At 37.7% G+C, this 21,372-nt stretch overlaps 2 protein-coding genes across 2 annotated transcripts; one reads left to right on the top strand and one right to left on the bottom strand.

The window, feature by feature from the left end:
- Positions 1–2,002: 2,002 nt before the first annotated feature.
- Positions 2,003–4,015, bottom strand: LOC134853317 (uncharacterized). The gene is made up of 4 exons (XM_063869291.1): positions 3,772–4,015; positions 2,887–3,201; positions 2,420–2,567; positions 2,003–2,258 (listed from the first exon to the last, which is right to left on the bottom strand). Exons 1-4 carry the CDS (start codon positions 3,828–3,830, stop codon positions 2,031–2,033), a joined length of 750 nt encoding a protein of 249 aa, XP_063725361.1. The 5' UTR covers positions 3,831–4,015; the 3' UTR covers positions 2,003–2,030.
- Positions 4,016–17,427: 13,412 nt separating this feature from the next.
- Positions 17,428–19,223, top strand: LOC134852913 (putative leucine-rich repeat-containing protein DDB_G0290503). The gene has a single exon (XM_063868775.1). It carries the CDS (start codon positions 17,641–17,643, stop codon positions 19,153–19,155), a length of 1,515 nt encoding a protein of 504 aa, XP_063724845.1. The 5' UTR covers positions 17,428–17,640; the 3' UTR covers positions 19,156–19,223.
- The last annotated feature ends 2,149 nt before the right edge of the window (positions 19,224–21,372 follow it).

Here is a 21,372-nt window from a genome sequence, read left to right as displayed (position 1 = left end):
TGGAATTATCGCCATAACCTGTAGTCACATCAATGAACTTTAAAAAAAAGCTGCAGAAAGGAAAAGGTTTTGTCTAAATCTTGTTAAATAAGGTTATGCACTTGCTTTTCTTTAACTTACTTTTCAGCAAACGCTATTTTAACGAATCTAGATGTCAATTGGGCGACAGTTTGTGCATGTGCTGGAAGATATCTACCATAAGTTTCCTTGCAGTGTACAGCTCGACTTTGATCCAGAGAAATGTTCTCACGTCAGTCAAAAAACCACTAGCAGTCCAGCAATAAAAAAATGCAGTAAATAGCCAGGTAATGCCACTGAATCTGTGATATGTCTTTTTTCGATAGAGCTGAAATAATTGAACCTGTAATTATATCAAATATACGTTAACTGTTCTACCTCAACTTTCGCTTTGTCGACCACTCTTAAAAAAAACCTGTGCACACAACTAAAGAATGTTTTTGAAAAAAGGGGAAAGAGCAAAGCTATTACTATTATTTTAAGCTGGCTTAGTAGAACTTTCAAGCTATTTTTCAAAAGATCACAAAAAGTATCAGGTCTAGAATTATCGCCATAACCTGTAGTCACATCAATGAACTTTTAAAAAAGCCGCAGAAAGGAATAGGTTTTATCTAAATCTTGTTCAATAAGGTTATGCACTTGCTTTTCTTTAACTTACTTATCAGCAAACGCTATTTTAACGAATCTAGATGTCAATTGGGCGACAGATTGTGCATGTGCTGGAAGATATCTACCATAAGTTTCTTTGCAGTGTACAGCTCGACTTTGATCCAGAGAAATGTTCTAACGTCAGTCAAAAATCCACTAGCAGTCAAGCAATAAAAAAGCAGTAAATAGCCAGGTAATGCCACTGAATCTGTGATATGTCTTTTTTCGATAGAGCTGAAATAATTGAACCTGTAATTATATCAAATATACGTTAACTGTTCTACTTCAACTTTCGCTTTGTCGACCACTCTTAAAAAAACCTGTGCACACCACTAAAGATAATTTTTGAAAAAAGGGGGAAAGAGCAAAGCTATTACTGTTATTTTAAGCTGGCTTAGTAGAACTTTCAAGCTATTTTTCAAAAGATCACAAAAAGTATCAGATCTAGAATTATCGCCATAACCTTTAGTCACATCAATGAACTTTTAAAAAAGCTGCAAAAAGGAAAATGTTTTGTCTAAATTTTGTTCAATAAGGTTATGCTATTGCTTTTCTTTAAATTACTAGTCAGCAAACGCTATTTTAACACACCTAGATGTCAATTGGGCGACAGACTGTGCATGTGCTGGAAGATATCTACCATAAGTTTCCTTGCAGTGTACAGCTCGACTTTGATCCAGGGAAATGTTCTCACGTCAAACAAAATTCCACTAACAGTCAAGCAATTAAAAAAGCAGTAAATAGCCAGGTAATGCCACTGAATCTGTGATATGTCTTTTTCCGATAGAGCGTTTACGACTTTTGAAACTCTCTCATTTACCTTTTTAGTTCTTTGTAGCACCTACTTTTTTTGCTCTTCAGAAGTGGAAATTATTCACGGTTATTTAAGCTCCCTCGACTAGCGCGCGTTCGTTGTTCAAAATTGGTGTTTCTTCGGATAGTTAGAAGCTAGTTATGTTAACTTCACAAAACCAGAAAGACATTTGTCTGAAAAGCGAAAGAAGGGTTGGGTTATTCAATGTTGATTCTAGTTGGTTTAAATGAAAACGAATGTCAAGAATTTAAGCTCTATTAGAGTGTTGTTCATTATCAATTTGGTGATGAATATCAATTCGGTGATGAAAAATTGCCGAAATCGGTTAATAGTTTTACATTGAACAAATCAAAACAAAAATGGATTAATTTTAGAAGCTAACTGATCTTCGGTTTACGATAATCAAATAGCGCAATGCCTTAAAGCTCTGTGAATTTTCAGAACGATAATAAAAACTTCTTTGATAAATTTAACCCAATTTGAGAAAACTGGATCAATAGGTAAAACTTTTATTCCGCTGGAAAATTCAATAATTAAATTTCACTTTCACTTATGCAATTAGGAAAGCACCACCACCATACTTCTGTGCCAGCCACGGAAATCTCCAAACATTTCCTAGTCCAATGATAAATGCAACACATGATAGGAGATATTGAGCTTTGTTGTTCCACTTTTCCCTGATCAAAATATCATCGTCTTGACCTCCACTTTTACTGCTGCTCTTATTTTTCGGGTAGCGATTATTGATTTTGAGCAATGAAGCTGGTTTCTTGATAGCCTAAAACAAAAAGAAACAGTGAATATCAGACAAAAAACTTCAATTGTGTGATTGAGGCCTTCCAATCTTATTCTATGTTGAGCATATTTCTGGGGAAACTTGCCCAGACACATCGGGTGCGATAGTTTCAAAAAAAAAGAATGAAAGCCGAATGTGCGAACCATGTTTTCGAACTGAACAATGGATAGAATGAGCTCCAAAAATTGGGTGTCATCTTGTCCTTTCTTATTCGGAGTCGAAATGTCTCGAATTTTGTTCTTGAGCGTGTCTCTTTTGTCCTGCGGAATATCTACACCTCCGTCCTTTTGTCTGAAACAAAAAAAATCCAAATAAAAATAAGCACTCTATAAATCATATAAGTTATATAGAAATCACTACGTTGGAAGTATCGGAACGTTCGATTTTAATACCGTGGTTGCTGCTATATCAAAAATTGAGCAAAAATTTTTGCAAAATTGTGTTTGCAGAAATTGGCGTTGCGGCTCACCGGACGTGCGCTGCAATTTGCAAGATGAGCTATTGTAAGAACCATAACTTACTTAAACTCAAATATTTAACCTCCGGGTTCCTCAGACTGGTTAATTATATATATTTTCTTATAAATGAATCCAATCTGAGTGATAATTACCGACTGTAGCTCTTCATGGCATAGATAATGCAGTCGGAAGCCCCTCCGACACCATCACAGACCACAACTGGTATCCCCTCCCTCAAGGTCTCCAGAACAAAACTAAAGGTCAAAAGGTCACCTCCAACCACGACAACTACAACTGGGACCTTTCCTATGCTTTTCTGCGAAATGCTGCTCTGAACTCTACCAAAAGAGTTAACTTCATGTTTGTTCAGATATGAAAGCAATTGTTGGGTCAAATTCCAGTTGTCTTTGATTTGATTCGGCTCCTGGGAGTCCTCGTGGGTGTCGGTGAAGATGAAGAAGGGGTGACTGGGATTCAAGGGGGTGGTGTTAGGAGTTGCTGCATGTTTTCGTACAACGTAATGAAAGTCCTGGAGAAAAACTAAGCTTCTTAAGGTTGCATGACTTAAAAAAAGAAGTTTTTTTCAATTTGTATAGTAGTCAAAAATAGTAGTTTTTTTTTCAAAGTAATTCAATTTAAACGTTTTCTTTTTTAACTTTATTGACTAATCTGTCGTGGACCGATTTTTTTATTATTTGACTCAACAATTGAACAATTTTTCAACTATTGGGCCTTTTATACCCAATTCCTTCATAAAGAATTTTTTTTAAATCTTGAAACTGTACGCAGAAAACAAATTTATTAAATTAACCAGAGCATGGGCACATTATAGAAATTTGTCAAACTTTGCGTACTGACTATTTATATTTGCGCCAAATGCGCCTTTAGAAAAAAAAATTGACTTGCACCCTAACGGTCTATCGTCCTAAAAGTGATTTCGTCGTAAAATACTACCAAAAAGAGGATGAATCTTGTAGTAGCTAGGGATAACACCCCCCCCCAGCTATACGACTGCTTGATGAGGTTATTTTGTTCACCTGGTGATGGCGTCATCGCTCTTGGTGCTCCTGTTTCCACGTACTGTCCCGTAACTCATTACTAAATATTTCTATTGCATCATAACTGAAAGTTATTTAATCTGTAAGTTAGTGTGAATTCAAGTAGTTATTTACTATCTCGCTAGATTAAAAGAGCTCTTTGTTTTGTTTTGTTTTGTTTTGATTCATGACGCAAGACTCGTAAACTAGAACAACGAAGCTCCATTTGTTCATCAAAGTGAACCTTGAGATGTTCGACGAATTTCAAAAACGAATCATCTTCTTTGTTGGTTGAGAAACAGTATGTTGGCATTTATTGTCTCGATAAAACAAAACTAACCGGGATGATAGTTCAAATAGTAGAGAGATGCAACTATCGGAAAAACAAAAAGAACCTGGGAACGTATGTTAAAAGCAGTCAATTGACATAGTGGAAAAATACGAAGCATCGTCAAAACAACAAAAAACTAACATGGAAATCAGGCAGCATATCCTCATACATCGGCTCTTTTTCCTTCCCTATAAAAAGTATTGTACTTTTCATGGTGTAATTAGTCTGCATTTCAACATAACAGTCAGACATGAGATTGTTTAGCAAATGGTGGGGGGGGAGGAAAAAGAGCCGATTTAGAACCATAAATGGACCTGAAAACAATTGAGCACACGTGGGATATACCCACTTTTACTATGTGTTTACACGCGTTTTTCGGTGTGCATAATTATGTCCCTTGAGATATCCCCCTCGAGAAAATACTAGATCGGTCAACCTGTGTCAGAAAAGATTCTGAATAGTGAACTGGGAGAGCTTGGAAATCCCTAAAAATTCGGTCAACCTAAAAAAAGATCGACACAATTATCGAAAACTTTTGAAAAACTCCACTGCCATCGAGAAAATACTGAACTGCCTAGTTGGGATTGAACAATCTTCAGTTTTTTTTTCAGCAAAATATGCAAGCATCAAAAAATGAAGTTACAAAAGAATGAAGAAGATAGTCCAAAAGATATAAAAAAATAAGTGTAGAAACAAAAAAAATGAGAAAGTCTCATTGCTGCTCTAGGAACAGTTTCAATGCACATGAGTGGCTGAACACCTTGAAGTTTTGCACTATTAATCAATTGAGAAACCAAACGCTTGCAATCGTTTGAAACATCATGCCAAAAAAAGACAAAAAATGGGATCAATTGAGCAATCTCCCCCCCCCCCATTCTCGCGTGGGGGGGAGATAGCTCAATAGGTACTTGAGATATGTTTATAACCACTTGAAAATAGTTTGAATGACATGAAATCATAAAGCATATTTTCCAACGACTGTGGAAAGCCAAAATTTACAATATCAAAGCTCAAAAGTTTCATTCGGATTGAAAAAAGAATCAATAAAACAGCCATAAAAAGCGACTTTTTTCCTTTCTTTACATGACAAAAAGTTTTTGCGAACAATATTAAGGTGCTGCGGAGAACCTTTTTGCTATTCAGGTACAAGGCTAGAGCACCAACCCTGGTAAGTCGCATTTAGAACCATAAATGGACCTGAAAACAATTGAGCACACGTGGGATATACCCACTTTTACTATGTGTTTACACGCGTTTTTCGGTGTGCATAATTATGTCCCTTGAGATATCCCCCTCGAGAAAATACTAGATCTAAATAAGGACGTGATTTTAAACGAGTTTTAGTGTTATTTGATAAAGTAACTATTTTTAATGAAAAAAACAAGACACGTGACAAAAGTTCAGAACTCATTCGAAAATTTCAAAAAAAAAAAATTCAGATCTGATCATGTCTGATGCAGTTCAGGACAGACATGCAATCTCACAACAAATGGATTCAACCTGGGCATATCTGTATTTTTATTTTATTTCCGTAACATTAAAATTGTTGTATCTTCCAGGTCTGAACATGTCTGATACAGTTCAGGGCAGATATGCAATCTCACAACAAATGGATTAACCCTGGGCATATCTGTATTTTTATTTTATTTCTGTACGGGTTTTGTTGTGGAGTCCAGAAATGATTAATCTTCCAGATATCAAAACGTTAAAATACATTTTAATTTTCAAAAACGCTTAATTTACTTAACAAGTTTAATTCAAACTCATTTGCTATAAGGTAGGCAAATTTGACTCTCCAATTACAAAATAGTACAAACATGGTTTTCAGTTTCAAAAATGATCCTTTTTCAGACATACTAGTTGAATATAAAAAGAACCAATTGACTCAGTTTTATATTTTTGTATATTCTTTTCTCCGAAAATCGAAATGTGAAAATTGGTTCAATCATTTTTTGACTTCAGTAAAACAATGAGGGTTTCCTTATACTTGTCTGTTTTTTGTGTTTAAAATTTTACTACTGACTTCATCATACTTTTGATTTTAACTTTTGATGAGTAAAACAAGAATTTTGATAGAAATCTTGCAAAAAAAACGATTATTCGCTTAGTGGTGTAACAAATCAAACTAAAAGGGTTGTCATTTATCAGGTGTACTCCAAAATTGATGAAGAGCTGAAAACAATCGGGGCCCAAGAAGCAGGTGCTTGTGCAGACTTTACAAAAAATATCTGTATAGGTGGAACTGTAACCGGGTTCACCTGTTACCCTACTCGTGGGTCGCCACTGGTCATAGGGAATAACAGTGGAGTCTATTGTCTGTATGGAATAGGCAGCAGAGTCGCCTCCAACTGTTCCGCAGTATCTCTGTTCACTCGTGTTAGTGCATACGAGAAATGGATAAACGACAAGTTTATTGGCTTGTGAACTTCGTCAGAATCTGAACTGACATTATGAACCAAGGAAACTAAGTACGATGGGCGCAGGAAATGACTGCGAGTTTTGTAACTACTTTTATGATAAATAACAACTTTGTTGCGTTATATTGATTTTTCTTGGAACTTTAAAACTTGAGTAGAAGGCTATCCATATAAATACGTATCACCCTAAATTAAATCAATACTGTAGATTGAGTGTCGTCATAATATCACGACACTCAATCTACAGTGCTGATTTAAATTAACCGGACAAAACGCATTAAACTTGAAATTTAAAACGCGTTTTTCTCAAGTTGGGTTGAGTTTAGGTGGAAACTTATGAAGACAAAACTTGCTTAAAATTTTAGCAGAATTAATATGGTGGAATTTGTTTTGCGAAATTTGGGCCCAAATTTTTACCCCAAAAAGGAGTCATTTCGGCGTTTCTTAGTTAATCAGAAATTACGCCAAAAATACCCAGTCGGTCACAGACATAATTATATCAAAGTGAGCCTCTTACGTAGCCCAACAAACTTTAAGAAGGGTATGTTCTGTGGAATTGTATGCTAAGCATTTTCGGTGTATGGAGATCAACCCGGGTAATTTATATCAGCACTGTATTTCTCATAAAATTGAACAAGCCGGTGGTTTTAAGGCTATATGATAAGGATACGTGAAGACATAATCGGTTTTTTTAGTTAACCTTAGCTGTTAAAACTCCTGTCGATTTTAACCTCTTTAGTGAACTAGTTTTCACTATTATCATCAGTTCGCATTTGAAGAAAAAACATTTGAGACTGAGACGTAAGATTTGAAAAACTTTGCTCAAACACAAAATGAAAAAATAAAGTTAAAAAAAGAAAGCAAGTTTTCCGCGAGTATTTTGAACAACAATTTAAAAATTTTAGCACGCAACTTCAGTTGCTTAATTTATTTTCTAACTAAAACCATTAATGTAACTGTTATTTTGAACTGCATGGGTCATATGAACTTGAAATTTAAATCAGCGAATCTGAAACTTAAATCCTCCTATATCTCTTGTTAATTGAAAACACGAGTAGATCTTATTGATTGATTCTTTCATATAACGCTCACTCGGGTCGAGCAGACTCGTTATAAATTTTTAGTTTTCACTTGCGGGTTAACAAAGATTCACAATTTTTTGAAAGACGACGTTTAAATCGACCAGCATACTCCAAATTTAGTACGATGGAGCCAATGGCTCCAAAAATGGTCCAACGAAATTTGATGGGTCGCCCCACTACTTTCACTGGACACATTGGATTTTCTGCGCTCTCCGTGTCGAGGTCGTGGTTTTATGTTCAGACTTGTCAAAGTGCTAAATTAGTTATCCAAGTCTTTTTAGTTCTTGATAGTTCCTTTTGTCAATCATTTCATTTCATTTCAATAGCAGGTGTTTGGCCTTCGGATTGTGTGTCACCTTCGGATTTCACCTAAGCCAATGTCTCGTTTGATCTTATCTAAATCAGTTGTCTCTTTATCTATTCTCTTAATTCAAGTATCGAATTAGCATTTTCAACATGGCGCAGTCAGCAGGCGTAACTGGGCGGAAAAACCCACTTGAAGTCGTGTCATTTTGGCCGGAGAAACATACGGAATTCCCCATGTTGTGGCAATTTTGGCTGAATCGCTTCCAATGGGGAATGGTCGCGAAACACTCTATAAACCCGAAAAAACTACTATTTCGCGGACTCGTTGACGGCTACGCAGATAGCGGCGTTACCGGAGGAGGTGGACGAAAAAAACAGGTTAGCGGCAGAACAAATCCTAATTTCGATCCTATACCTTTGCTTAGGGGAAAGGGGCCCATAGGAGTTGCACAAGCGAAGACCACATTTGGTGTTGGGAGAGGCACGCTACCCGAGGGTGCTCGATTCTATGGAGGGGGAGTTTAAGACGGAGTGAAATGAAACCTACGAGGTGTTCCAGTTATTATCTACAAAGGAAAGAATCGGGGAATCCTTGGAGCAGTTCCACGCTGTTCCTAGTGGATTAGCGGCGCGATGTTCATTTGGGGCATTGGAGTCAAGAGTGTTACGGGACGTTTTCATTGTCAATATGACAAATCGCGAGGCGCAAAACGAGTTACGTCGGGCCACAAAACGCCGGAAGAAACATACAGGATAGCGTTATCATACGAGCGAGGGGATAAGTACGCTAAATCCTATGTTACAACCGGAGGCACAGCGTCGATTAGTACCGGAGGCGGTGGAATTAATATCAAGTCGGCACCGGTGGGAGCCATTTGGGGCGGTTATAGAAATAATCGAGGCAGAGGACGTGGCCATGCGCAAGGCCGTGCATTGTACCAGGGAGGCATCAACACCGGCGACCGAAGGTGTTTCAACTGCGACAAACCCGGATTCACCAGAGAACACATGAATGATTTTGCGGCTCGAAATGTAACCTGTAATTTCTGACGGAAAATGGGGCATTTCGAACGACCATGTCGAGCTGAGAAAACTACTACGGGGCAATTCGTCGGTCGGCGTTATCCAGGGGCAAGCAAATCAGGATCGACTCGAGTCGGAAGAGACGGGAGATGAAGAATCGCAGCTTGAGAACTCAGTAGGATTGGTAAATCAGACGGCAGAGAACCGGGTCCGATCATGGGATTCCGATAGTTCGGGGGAGGGGAAAAATCAAACTGAACTGCGAGTAGCGGAGGCGAAACTTCCAATAACGATAAACAGCCGAAAAACCAGTGTGTGAAGCGATAGCGGTTCGCCAATTTCCATATTCACCATTAACGAACTTCGAAGAACGCTGGGCGCCGCAGCTATACGGTTACGGAAGGTCGATCCGCAGGATCAGGAATTTTGGGACTATAGGAAAAACCCAATAAACTTACTGGGAACAATGAAGGTGGAGCTAGCATCGAATTGTTGGAGTACCTCAGCCGTGATAAAGGAGCACTTCCATCGGTCATCCGGAGAGACTTGATGTCCCACTTAGGATTGCAGTTATTACAGAGGAAGCCGGGCCAGGAAATGATGTCATTACAGGAAACAGTCGAGAATGAAGGAGAAAGTCATTTGGAGAAGTGGCAGGACTATTTCAATAAGCTATTTTCTAAGCTAATTAAGCGGGTGGGGAAGATACGTAATTATAAAGTACAGGCCGAGTTTTTTAATAACTTGATCCCGATTCAACAAAAAGGACGAAGAGTGCCAATAACGTTGCAAGATGAGGTCGATGGGGAAATCGATAAATTAATTAAACATGGACACATAGAACGTCTGGAAGACCGTTCCGATAAATAAACTGTATCACCTATTGTAATCACCGTGAAGAAAGACGGGTGGGTAAAATTGGCACTGGAGGCACGTGAATTAAACAAGCAGGTACATAAGAACAATTACCAAGTGCCGAATATCGAAGAGCTAATGGACGCCGTCGGTCAAACAAAAAGCGAAAAGAGGTCGGGTGACAAATACTTCTCTACCATGGTCCTCACATACGCATACAGACAATTGCCACTAAGTCAAAATACTAGCGTACATTGTAATTTTTCTTTGGTTGGCGGACGTTCAACCGGAACGTATAGATTCAAAACCGGATTTTACGGCTTAACTACGATGCCGGCAGAATTCAAACGAGTAATGGAATCCATCTTATTTGATTATCCGCAGGCACGCGCATTTATTGACGACATTTTAGTCGTTACAAAATGTTCGGAAATCGAAGATATAGCAACCGTGGAGTAAATTTTAAGGAAGTCGGATAAGGAAAATATGTCGTTGAAACTAACTAAGTGTAACTTCGCGCTGCAAGAATGCGTGTGGCTTGGACATAAGATCACGCACACGCGAGTAACGCCACTGATTCGGAAAAAAAACCCATTGAAGTACTAAAACCTCCCCGCACTTTAACTCAATTGAAATCCTTCTTAGGGTCAATTCATAGCCTCCACAAATTTTTACCAGCACTTGCGGAATTTTCAGCACCACTGAGGCCACTGTTAAGTCCGAAAAACGAGTTTAACTGGACTACGGAGTGCCAAAACGCATTTGAAAAATTAAAGCGGCAGGTAACCAGCATAGTTGATTTTAGACACTTTGATGTGCAGAAGAATATTAGGGTAGTGTGCGACACAAGTCATAATGAATTGTGGCAGTACTAGAACAATTGAGTACTGAGGGCTGGAGGCCAATTTCGTTTGCATCGCCTTATCTAAACGACGCTGAAAAACGCTATTCGACTAACGAACTAGAAATTCTCGCGATTGTGTGAAAAGCGGAATATTTTCGGAATTATGTGCTGGGCAAAATTTCAAGTAGTAAAGGATCATAAGGCGCTAGTTTCACTTTTGAACGGGAATGACAAGAAGAATAAAACAATGTTTAGCAGGCTAACACGATGGCTCGATCGACTAATACCGTTCGATTTTGAGGTCGAACATAAGCTGGGGGCAAAAATTAGTCTCACGGACTGTCTTTCAAGACAACCGAACAGTGAGGCTAAGCCAGTGTCATGTCTTACTGTCGCGAAAATTAGGACCATTCAAAAAACCTTCGGATATAAAATTAAACTCGCAAACTGCTCAACAAAAGTAAATAAAGAACTTTCAAATCGGAAATTAGCCAACGGCAAAAGAATATGCAAATTTTGAAAATAAAAACCGACAGTAGAGGGCGAGAAATCATTTTACCACAAAAGAGCCAATAGGAATGCAAAAATTTGCATAAGCTATGCCGACGGTCACTTGTGTAAAAATAGATTAGTTGAAGCTAATCTGCATAAGCTATGCCGACGGTCACTTGTGTCTAAAAATAGATTAGTTGAAGCTCTTACTACTTAATCAAACAGGCGGACGAAATATATTTATAGAACGGAGCAAGATAATTTTAATTCAATGCACAAGTCAATAAGAAAAATTCAGAAACTATTACAACGACACCCAAGTATTAGGAGCAGTGAGGATGATGTGAAGGAATTAACAATAGAAAGGACCTTGAATGCTAGCACAACTGAAACTATTAGTACAAAATCAAACACCATTGAATCAAATTCCATCAAATTTTCCCGGCGAAACAATTCCGACGGTTAACGCAGTGAATACTCTTATGTCGGTAAATCCTCGAAAATACAAAGTTGTCTCAAAAACTACAGCATTACCAGAGTTGTTTTTTCTACGGTTCATTGAATCGCAAAACCCCCAGACCCCCAAATTGAGGCTATTTATCAACTTGTTAAATGTAAAGACCCGGATACTGCATCAAAAAGCTATGCCATGATTCGCTTTTACTCTCAATTGTTAAATGATTTTCACATTAGAGATAATTGCATTAGGATGTACGATAAATTTGTTATCCCGAACTCATTACATACAGCGATAAACAATCGTTTACATTATTGTAGCGCGGCAAAGTATATTTGGTATCCTTACATTCAGCGGCAAAGGATACTTGGTATCCTTACACTCACAAAAAATCGCAAATATGGCCAAAAACTTCCAGGAGTGCAAACTCACCGGTAAGAATCTAAAACCTATGTGTTCTAAAGGACATCTAGGCAAGATACCGGAACCTAAAGAGCCGAATGAGGCGATTCAACTAAATTTTTGGGGGCCTATAAATTATTTACCGGAGTCACAAAAATATAAGATATTAGCAGTGGATTGATTTTCAAGATGGCCATCCGCTATGGTATGCAACAAAAATCGCTCCGATAAGATCTTAAAATTTCTCAAAGATTTTATGAACAACCATGCGATTATGAACAGCCAAGAAGGATACATGTTGACCAGGGGTCTAATTTTTTGTCACATATTGTCAAAACATTTTGCAATGCCGAAGGCATTGAAATTGTGCAGTCGCCGGTAAATGATCACCGAGCAACCGGTTGCGTAGAAAGAGCGATCGGAAGTTTAAAAAACTCTATCTTAAATGGAAAACCCAGAATCATTAGAGAAAATAGCGGAGCGAGCGCTGGGAGCACTAAGATTTTCACCAAACGCAAAACTGAAAATAATGCCATTCCAGGCACATCATGCCATTCCAGGCACATCACGCCATTCCAGGCACATCACGGCCAACACCGTAATCCGTAATCTAACTAAAAAACCATCTCTAAGAAACTTGAATTGGTCGAGTGTTCTAAAATCTAAGTCTGCATATTTAGACGAACAATATGCCGAAGCCCAGAAAATGCCGAAGCGCGGACACTCATTGGGGCATGCAATTGGATAACGAGTACGGGGGATACAAGGCGTAATCACTCGTTCATCTTAACCCAAAGGCAGGCTCTGAGTCAGGCGGATGAGCCAACGGCTACTTCCTTTCAAGGACAAGGGGGCGACAAAGCGGGATCATCCCGCAAACTGTATCAGCGCAAGGGGAATCGGAATCTAAGCAGGTACAGGAAATTGAATACTAAAACTGTTGCGGAAAGTACGCACACACTAAAAATAAATAAAGGTATTTTGCTTAGGAAATCTGGGGTTGCAGTTCGGAAGGCCTCTACGCCGAAAACGGACAAACATCGACTCAAAGATTCAAAAATAGGCATCGTTCGACTGTTTTGATTGAATCATGACACCAGCACAGCCCACTCTATCACCTCAATAATGTTCAGACACTTATATACGGTCGAGCTCATTATTTTTCGTCGAGACAGTCTTAAGTTTTTTTGCTTGAGTCGAGCACTTCCAACCATCTTTTTTGTTGTCGAGACATAATTTTGGCCGAGCACAGTTGATTACATTTTTTGGTCAAACACGGTCGAAACATTTCTTGCTTGGGTCGAGCACACGGTCGAGCACCCGTTGCTTACGTCGAGCACGGTCAAAACGTACAAAATTTTGACCAACCTGGTCAAAATAGTTCAACTTCTGATCGAGATGGTCGAAACATAGAAAAATCAACTCGATCCGGAGTTTAAGCCTGGTGTTCTCTCGAGCATTTACTTCAACCATAAAAATTCGATGTTAACAAAATCTTTTTTTCTTCTGTTGGCTTTATTTTGTGTGTACTTTGCGTTCTTTGAGACACACAAAAGTCTGTAATAGCCGCCAATTGCGCGTCTGCTGTATCATTACCCTCCTTAAACTTCAAATTGAGCAACTCGAAAAAAGACTCGGTACATTATATTTTTTATGACAATTGAAAAGTTTATGACAAACAAGACATTACAAATACCTTGTTCAGTTTTGACAATATTGTCACTCGACTAATTTTATGCGTAAAAAGTTTGAAGAATTTTTCGATTATTTAACAACTGTTTTCGATAAATTGACTGTCCAAATCCTTGAACCAAAAAGTATCATTCGAAAATTTTTTTGTTGTTCCGACGATGTAAAAAATGCAGAGGAACTTTACATATTTGATTCGTCTCTGCATTCCCGGGTTGACCAAACATGCTTAAAATAGAATTCTCATAAGTGCAATATTTCTTTTCATACAATTCCATAAAATCTCTATTAGAAACATTTTCCCATAAATGGAAATTGTATGATAGGTGTTTTTTCCATAAACCAAAAAGTTGTTTTTTGTTTCTAAATTTATTTTGAAAAATTGTGGGTTATGTTTGCAACCGAACACAAGTGACAAAGACCTTGGTTACTCAAAGCACCAGAGGTTGGACGGTCTTGCATTTGCAATGCATAGAAAATGACCTGAATTGTCTTCGAGCTGTCTTTCACAAAATATATAACAAAAGTAACAAATTTTTTTTTGGCAAAAATTTTCAATGATAATAATTTTAAATTTTTGAATTTTTAAATTATCCGACATTGATCAAAGCATACATAAACAAGCCACACAAAAGAAATAAGAATTTTTAGCGTTTTTGAAAAAAAATTAAGGAAAAGAAAAAGCCAACGTTATAGTATTCAGACTATGTTATGCACACAAAAAATTAAGTTTTGCATGTAAAAAAATTTTCGGAAAATGATTGTTTGCGTACAAAATTTGATTTGCGGTTATCAAAAAAAACTCAAGAAAAACAAAAACTATTCTGCGAACATTGAAAAACAATTGTAAACTGTTCCTTTTGTGCTTTTTTCCGTAACATTTTTGATGAAAAATTATGTCAAATATGCGTATTGTACTCTTGCTATCTAATAAACCTAACTTTTAGGGTTTTGATCAGATCCGATCATCTCCGATCGAACACAAACATCAAAGTTTGCGGAAAAGTTTCGTTCAGTTTGGAGTGATCGGATATTTCTGCGCTCCTTGCTCAGTAACCCGCTGTGTTAAAATTTTTATCGATCTGCCGTTCTTCGCAATAATGATTATTCGATTATCATTATTAATTCGACATATATAATAAATGAGCAAAACAAACTAACATTGAAAACTTCAACCGCATTATTCTCCAATTGGGTTCAGATGAAAAGTGAAAAAAACTTTTCGTTGCGCAATTCGGGCAAAAAATTTTGCCTCAAGATGGGTTACTTTTAGGCTGGTTTTAGACAATCAGAAACTACGCTTAAGCTAAGAAATATTTTATGAGAAAAAATATAAGCCGCTTATGTAGTTCAATTTTCTGAAGAAATCTTTCACCTCCAAAAATGTGCAAATATATACAAAATTTTCTTTTTTAAAGTGATACCTTATCTGAAAAAACTGACACTTTTTAGTTATTTTACAAAATGAAAGTATTCATGATAATTTTTCGGTTATTTTACAAAAAAAAGTATTCATGCAAGTTTTCCCAGATTCTTTATTTCTTAAACATTTTTGGGCAACAACAGGACGCACTTGATGATTGTTTCATCATAAAAAAATCGGCTAGTTATCTTGTAACTTTTTCCACCACGGTTCGAAGTTGTGATTTTATGATCAGACGGTTGCAACCAAATTCTTGTATTTTCAGGGCTGCCGCGACCGAAATTGAATATTTTCAGACCACCGCGATCTCCAACTGGTATTTCCGGATTTTGACGAGCGAAGCAATGTGACCGAGGTGCCATTGAAGGAATGTTAACTGCAACCGGCGCCACCAAATGAAATTTAACCGCGACCGGTGCGACCGAAGCAAAAATAACGGCATTCATGGAAAACGCAGTAGCGGATTCAGGGGGTAGACGGACGCCCCCTCCCCATCCCCAGACCACCAAGGATTCGACCTCTTGGCCACCCAAAGGGTCCCCCATTTGGTAGTATTTTAAGACCTGACTGACCCTCGCTTATGCTGACTGAACATAAAATTTTTCTGAAGACGCATTTGGCGCCACATATATTAACTTTGAGGGGGAGCACGCGCCGAAAAAACCCACCTTTTGTTCAAAAATGTTCAAAAAGAACCTACAAACGATTTTTTTGGCCTGTTTTTCAATATTGCAAAAAAGTAGGCCAAACAGGTCTTTTTAGTGCTTTGGGAGTGCTCTGAAGCTCAGTTTGGTCGATCTATAAAATGTGGTCGATGAAACTTACATTTTTTTGAAATTCCGCTCCCCCTCCCTCCCCGAGAAAGTCCTAGATCCACCTTAAGTATTGACATAGATTTTCCAGAAAGTTTTGAGCAAGCTTTGTTTTTTTTTACCTCACGAATAATTTTTTGACCATGTGCGACTAATTTTTCGACCATGCCTCGGATTATTTTCCGACCATGCCGCGATTAATTTTTTTTTTATTATGTCGCTACTTAACAGCTTGATTTAAGTGAAAAAATATACGTATGAATTTCAACAATTCAGAGCGAAAAAAATAATGTAGACCGTAGACTATTTTTTCCTGAGCCGACTATTTTTTCGACCATGATGCGACTAATTTTTCGACAAAGCCGCGACTAGTTTTTCGAGCATCGTGACCGAGAGATGCTTTTGCCAGACTCAGTCCGCCACTATTTTTTGACCACCGCGACCAAGATGGTTTTTCCAGGACTTTTCCGCGTCTTAAAACCCTGTCCAGACTATGTATTTTCGGTCGCGGAATTTTCATCGACAAAACCTATCCGATTACTGACGGACGTTTGATTGTAACGTTTGATTTTTTGATCGGCAGCACTACATTTGCCGGAAATTTTTGAAAACATAGATTTTTGAAAACTCAGGAGACCATTTATGGCCCATAGTATGGACTTCTAGAGCTGGATATTTTATCACGTGATTTCTTGTTTCGTGATTACTATCGGCGTCTTCTTGAAAACATTGTTTTTGAAAAAAAATGAGTTTTCAATCTTTTTTAACGTTCTATAATTTGTTCTATGAGGAAATTTGTTGTCAAATGTACCTAATTTACAAATACTATTGAATGTCTACACTTTCGTTTAGATCCTCTAATCGCACCAGAAACAGAAAAAGACGCCTAGTTCTGCACGAGAATAGTGCTGCTGGTAAAACACACTAACACAAAAACGTATAATCAAATTATTACCCGCCTATGTTATCAGAAATATATTTTAAAAGACCAAAAGACTCCTCAAGCAATTTCTCGAAATGTTCCATTTGCAGCATAATCAGACAGTTTAAACAAGAACTAAAACGCCTAATTGTTTCGGAACATCTGCCTTTTAGAACAAAAGATTTCAAAAAAATAAAAAAGACAATGATTCTTGATCTGAGAAAAAAACTAAAAGACATCGATTTTTGAAATAACTATAAGAAGCAAATTTAGTTGTAATGAATCAGTTTCAAATATTCCTTTGTCCTTCATTCTTAGGTGTTCAAGTAAGTAGAGCTTTCTTTTTGAGCACCTGTTTTTAATAGCATGCGTTTTAAATCATCTAAGCGATTAAATTTTACTTGCATGAGTTTTTAACGATTGTTTTTTTTGCGTTCATTTTCAATCATGTTACAAACTTTCTTACAATAGCAATCACAGGTAAATGGTTCAAACTAAAACTATCAAATGTTTTTTTCTCTAGTACTACAATCTCAGTTTAATTAGATACTCCAAAACTGTCATAAAAATCAAACATATCAAACAAAAAAAAACAAAGCAATGAACCGAACTGACCAAATTGCTGCCAACAAAAATAATGCATAAAAAGTTATACATTTAGACGAAGTTTCTTTGTCTAATTCGTTATTGGTTTTGATCGTTTGCATTTTATAGTTTTATTATTAATTTAAAGCTTAACTAATAAATCGTTTTTTAAAAAAACGAACAGTAAAATATTTGTATCAAATTTACAACTCATTAAAAATCAACACAAATGGCGAAGAAAAACAGTGAAGCTTTTTGCCACAAAGAGGAAATCAAAACAGTCAAAAACGAGGTCGGCGAAGCGTTTGGAAAAGTTAGCGAATTATTAGAACTAATCTCAAAATCAAACTACGAAAACTGCATCTGCGGAAAGGGAAAACCGAACGACAATGAAAGTATTGTCAATGAAAATGGACAACTTAAAGCACAAATCGAGGATTTGAAATACGAGTTGACAAAGCGAGACCAGTTAAAGGAGGAAATAACTCGTCTCAAGGAAGAGCTGGATCAAAACTCAAAAAAGAGCGAGGAAAACTCGGGCGAAAATCTGAAAAATTTGGGGGAAAAAATTGTAGCACTGACTGATGAACTCGAAAACACCAAAACCGTTGCGGAACAATTACGTAATGAAAATGATCAATTGCAATCTGATCAGCAAGATTACGTCAGAAACATTGATCAAATGACCGACTTGAACAAGACTCAGGAGACCAAAATTGGAGAACTTTCGAAGCAAATCAAGGATTTGGAAACAGAAAGAGATAAATTAGCCAAAATGGATAAAAAGTGGCGCAAGCAAATGGAAGAAAATGACAAAGAGTTAGATAAACTAGACGCAGAAATTGCGAAACTGAATTCTGGCTTGAAAGAAAAGGATTCAAAAATGGTCGAAATGCAAAAACAACTCAAGGAAAACGATGCAAAAATCGCAGAGATGCAAAATCTAGAAAAAGGGAAAAATCAGAATACTGACAAACCCCAAAAATCGGATACAAAAGACCAAATCCAAGAAATTAAGAAACTGGAAGAAGAAAGTTTGGAGAAAAACAAACTTCTAGAGAAAAACAAGAAGCAAATGGACAAACTAAAATCTGCATTCGACAAACAAAACGAAGATTTGGATAACTTAGAAAAGGAAATTGAGGCAAAAGACAACGAAATTGCCCAGCTCAAGTCTGAAATAGCACAGCTAAGTCAGAAACTGCATGCGCTAAGTACTGATGGCAAGGATTCGAGCAGTCACAAAGATTTGAACAAAATCAAGGAACTAGAGAAGGAAATAGAAAACCTGAGAAATGAACTTGAGGCGAAACATGACGCCAAAAAGGACATGAAAGAACAAATAGTCAATGGAACTTTCACCGAAACGAAAGAAATCGCAAAAGCCGAGAACAATCCGAACGGTGTTATCGAGTCCAGTCGGTTTTCGGTCGTCAATCACGACCACAAAATCAATCACGACTGCTTAACTACGACAATCCGCATTCCAGACAACTACAGAATCGTGGAAATTTCCAAAGTTCCCAACTGCCAAAAACATCCTCAAGCTACTACGACACTTTCTACTAGTCCTCGAGTTTTAAATTCGGCTTACTTGCCGAGTCGCCATGTGCACTATTGTGATAGGAACTTCTGTTATGCGAAGTATCGGTCTGATTACTCTATGCCTACCACTCTGCTGTGCAGATGTCCAAAGTGCTCAAAGCATAATCACGAGATGGGGATTTGTCGAAGCAAGCCCTGAGCTACAAAAAGTTGACTGTGATTTTACAAAGTTTTGCATTAAAAGTATATAATCAGAGTTTACACCGAATTTGCAATTTTACTATTTTGAATAAAAAAAATTTACTTCTCCATGCAAAAACTCAATCAGAGGTTTTTTTTCATTTCAAACCCAAAAATTCTCATCAGACTTCTAACCTAACAGTTTCCACACGATTCCACAACAACAAAAAATTTCCTGGAAGTTATATGGCTACCAGGGGCGGATCTTGTGTTTTCTCGAGAACTGGGGGAGGATTTTCCAAAAAAAATTCAAAATTTGATCGATCTTTTTTTTTACTTCGAACAAAACTATTTCCCGAGCTCTCACTATCACTATAAAGGTCCTATATTGACCAGTTTTTCTGTATCACAGAAATTTTGAAAAAAGTGACCAAAAAAAGGCGTTTTAGGCACTTTTTGGAAAAATTTGACCTTGAAATCGCGTTTTTTCGGCGAGTTTTTCCAAAGTTAGTCCATATTGACGCCGAAGCAGCTTTTAGAAAACGTTTAGGGTCCGCGAGCCATAAATAGGTATCTTAATACAAAGGGGGAGCCCTTAGGGTAGGCAGGGGGTCGAATCCCGAGAGGGGCACTCCCCCCCCCCCCCCCCCCCCCTAAATCCGATGGTGATGGCTACCACTTTTCCATAAACAGGGCACTCAACTTTTTCTTTATCAAAATTTTTTGTTTTTGTAAGCAAGCATGAGTGACAAAGAAGCTGGGTTTTCCGAATCTTGAATCACGGAGGCATTTAAGATAATGCAGAAATTATGATTGCGATCAAGCTGAAATAGGATGTTTTTTATGCACAAAAGTATTGATTTTCTAAAATTAATAGATATAAATTTTAATGAGAGCAGTTTTTTGAAAAAAAAAGTTTGGATTTGTAGCTCACCATCCAAGGAAATGTACAAAAATGCGAAACAAATAAATTTTTTTTGCATAATTTGGCTCTCAGCTCAACGTTATAAAAAAGACAAAATTCGTTTGGAGCTTCAACAGAATAAAAACTTTTTCCTAGTTAATTTGATCATTTGCTATGAAATTTCTGGTTTCTTTTCTAGTCGTAAGAAAACTAGATTAATCAAATTTTCCTAGATAGAAACTGTAAGTGAAGCTTTATATCGAGGAACCTTGAAAAAATTTTTGAAAATTAATTTTCAGCTTAACAAATTTTTTGCACAGAGGCTGTGCTGGGCTTCTGGTCATTTAAAACTACTGCTGGGCAAATAATTTCATTGAATCGGAATTGGCACAAATTTATTTTAAATTCGGAAACGGTTTTTTCCTGCTTTTAACATTCAGACAGAATATATTCTGTCACAGAGCACCGAGTTTTAGCTTTCACACTTTGGCAAAACACGGTTTTAACAGACAAAAATCTGTCAGCCAAGTTCGGCCAAGTTTTTTGAACTAGTTTAATTAGCTAAACAAAACAGAAAAGGTTTTTTTGGGGGGAGGGGTTGGAACCGGGTTACTGAGCGTAAACTTATGACCCTGTCAAGTTCGGCGCATGTTTGAGTTTTAGCAATGAAATAACCTAAGCAGGGTTCGAACCTGCGCCGAACCCACCACGACGAACTGTGCATACGCTCGGCTACTGTCCTTGTACGCAACTATAGCTCAAACTTTTATTAAGAATTTGTTCTTTTTAACTATTTGCTCTGCAACATCCTCACCCCCCGAAGAGGCGAGAACCGGAGCAAGTTCAAAGAGGGGTCCTACTAATTGGCCCGATAGGCTCTTAACGGTTGCGGAGCGAGCGACGTTAGAATGCCGTAGTGCAAAGCAATTACTCGACCCAAAGGGTGGTGCCCACCAGGGCTGCTGGGATCGCCAATCCAGACGAGATACCAGTTCGTAAATGGCGGTTCGAATCGACATGCCACTGTGAGCGCTTGTACAAGGAAGGGACATAATCCATCAACTAGCCAACGCTACCAAATAGCATTTGCGTAAGCTTGTGCTCTGACATAGCGCTTTCGGTGGTCGGAACTTTCATCAAGTGTTAGCGACGGAAAGCTAACAGAGTGCTCAACCAAGAGAAAATGATTTGACGTTAAGGCTTCCAATTCAGCTGAATCGTGACCAACAGGCGTTATGGGTCGCGCATTTAAATATTGCTCTACACTTACATAACGTAGTCGAAAATACCTCATCCGTTAACATGCGAGTTCTAGTGATTGCCTAGAAAAGG

This window comes from Symsagittifera roscoffensis, chromosome 8 (genome assembly GCF_963678635.1).
Source record: "Symsagittifera roscoffensis chromosome 8, txSymRosc1.1, whole genome shotgun sequence".
NCBI classification, from domain to species: domain Eukaryota; kingdom Metazoa; phylum Xenacoelomorpha; order Acoela; family Convolutidae; genus Symsagittifera; species Symsagittifera roscoffensis.
Note: the sequence above shows the minus strand (reverse complement) of the source record. Positions and strands in the feature narration are given on the sequence as shown.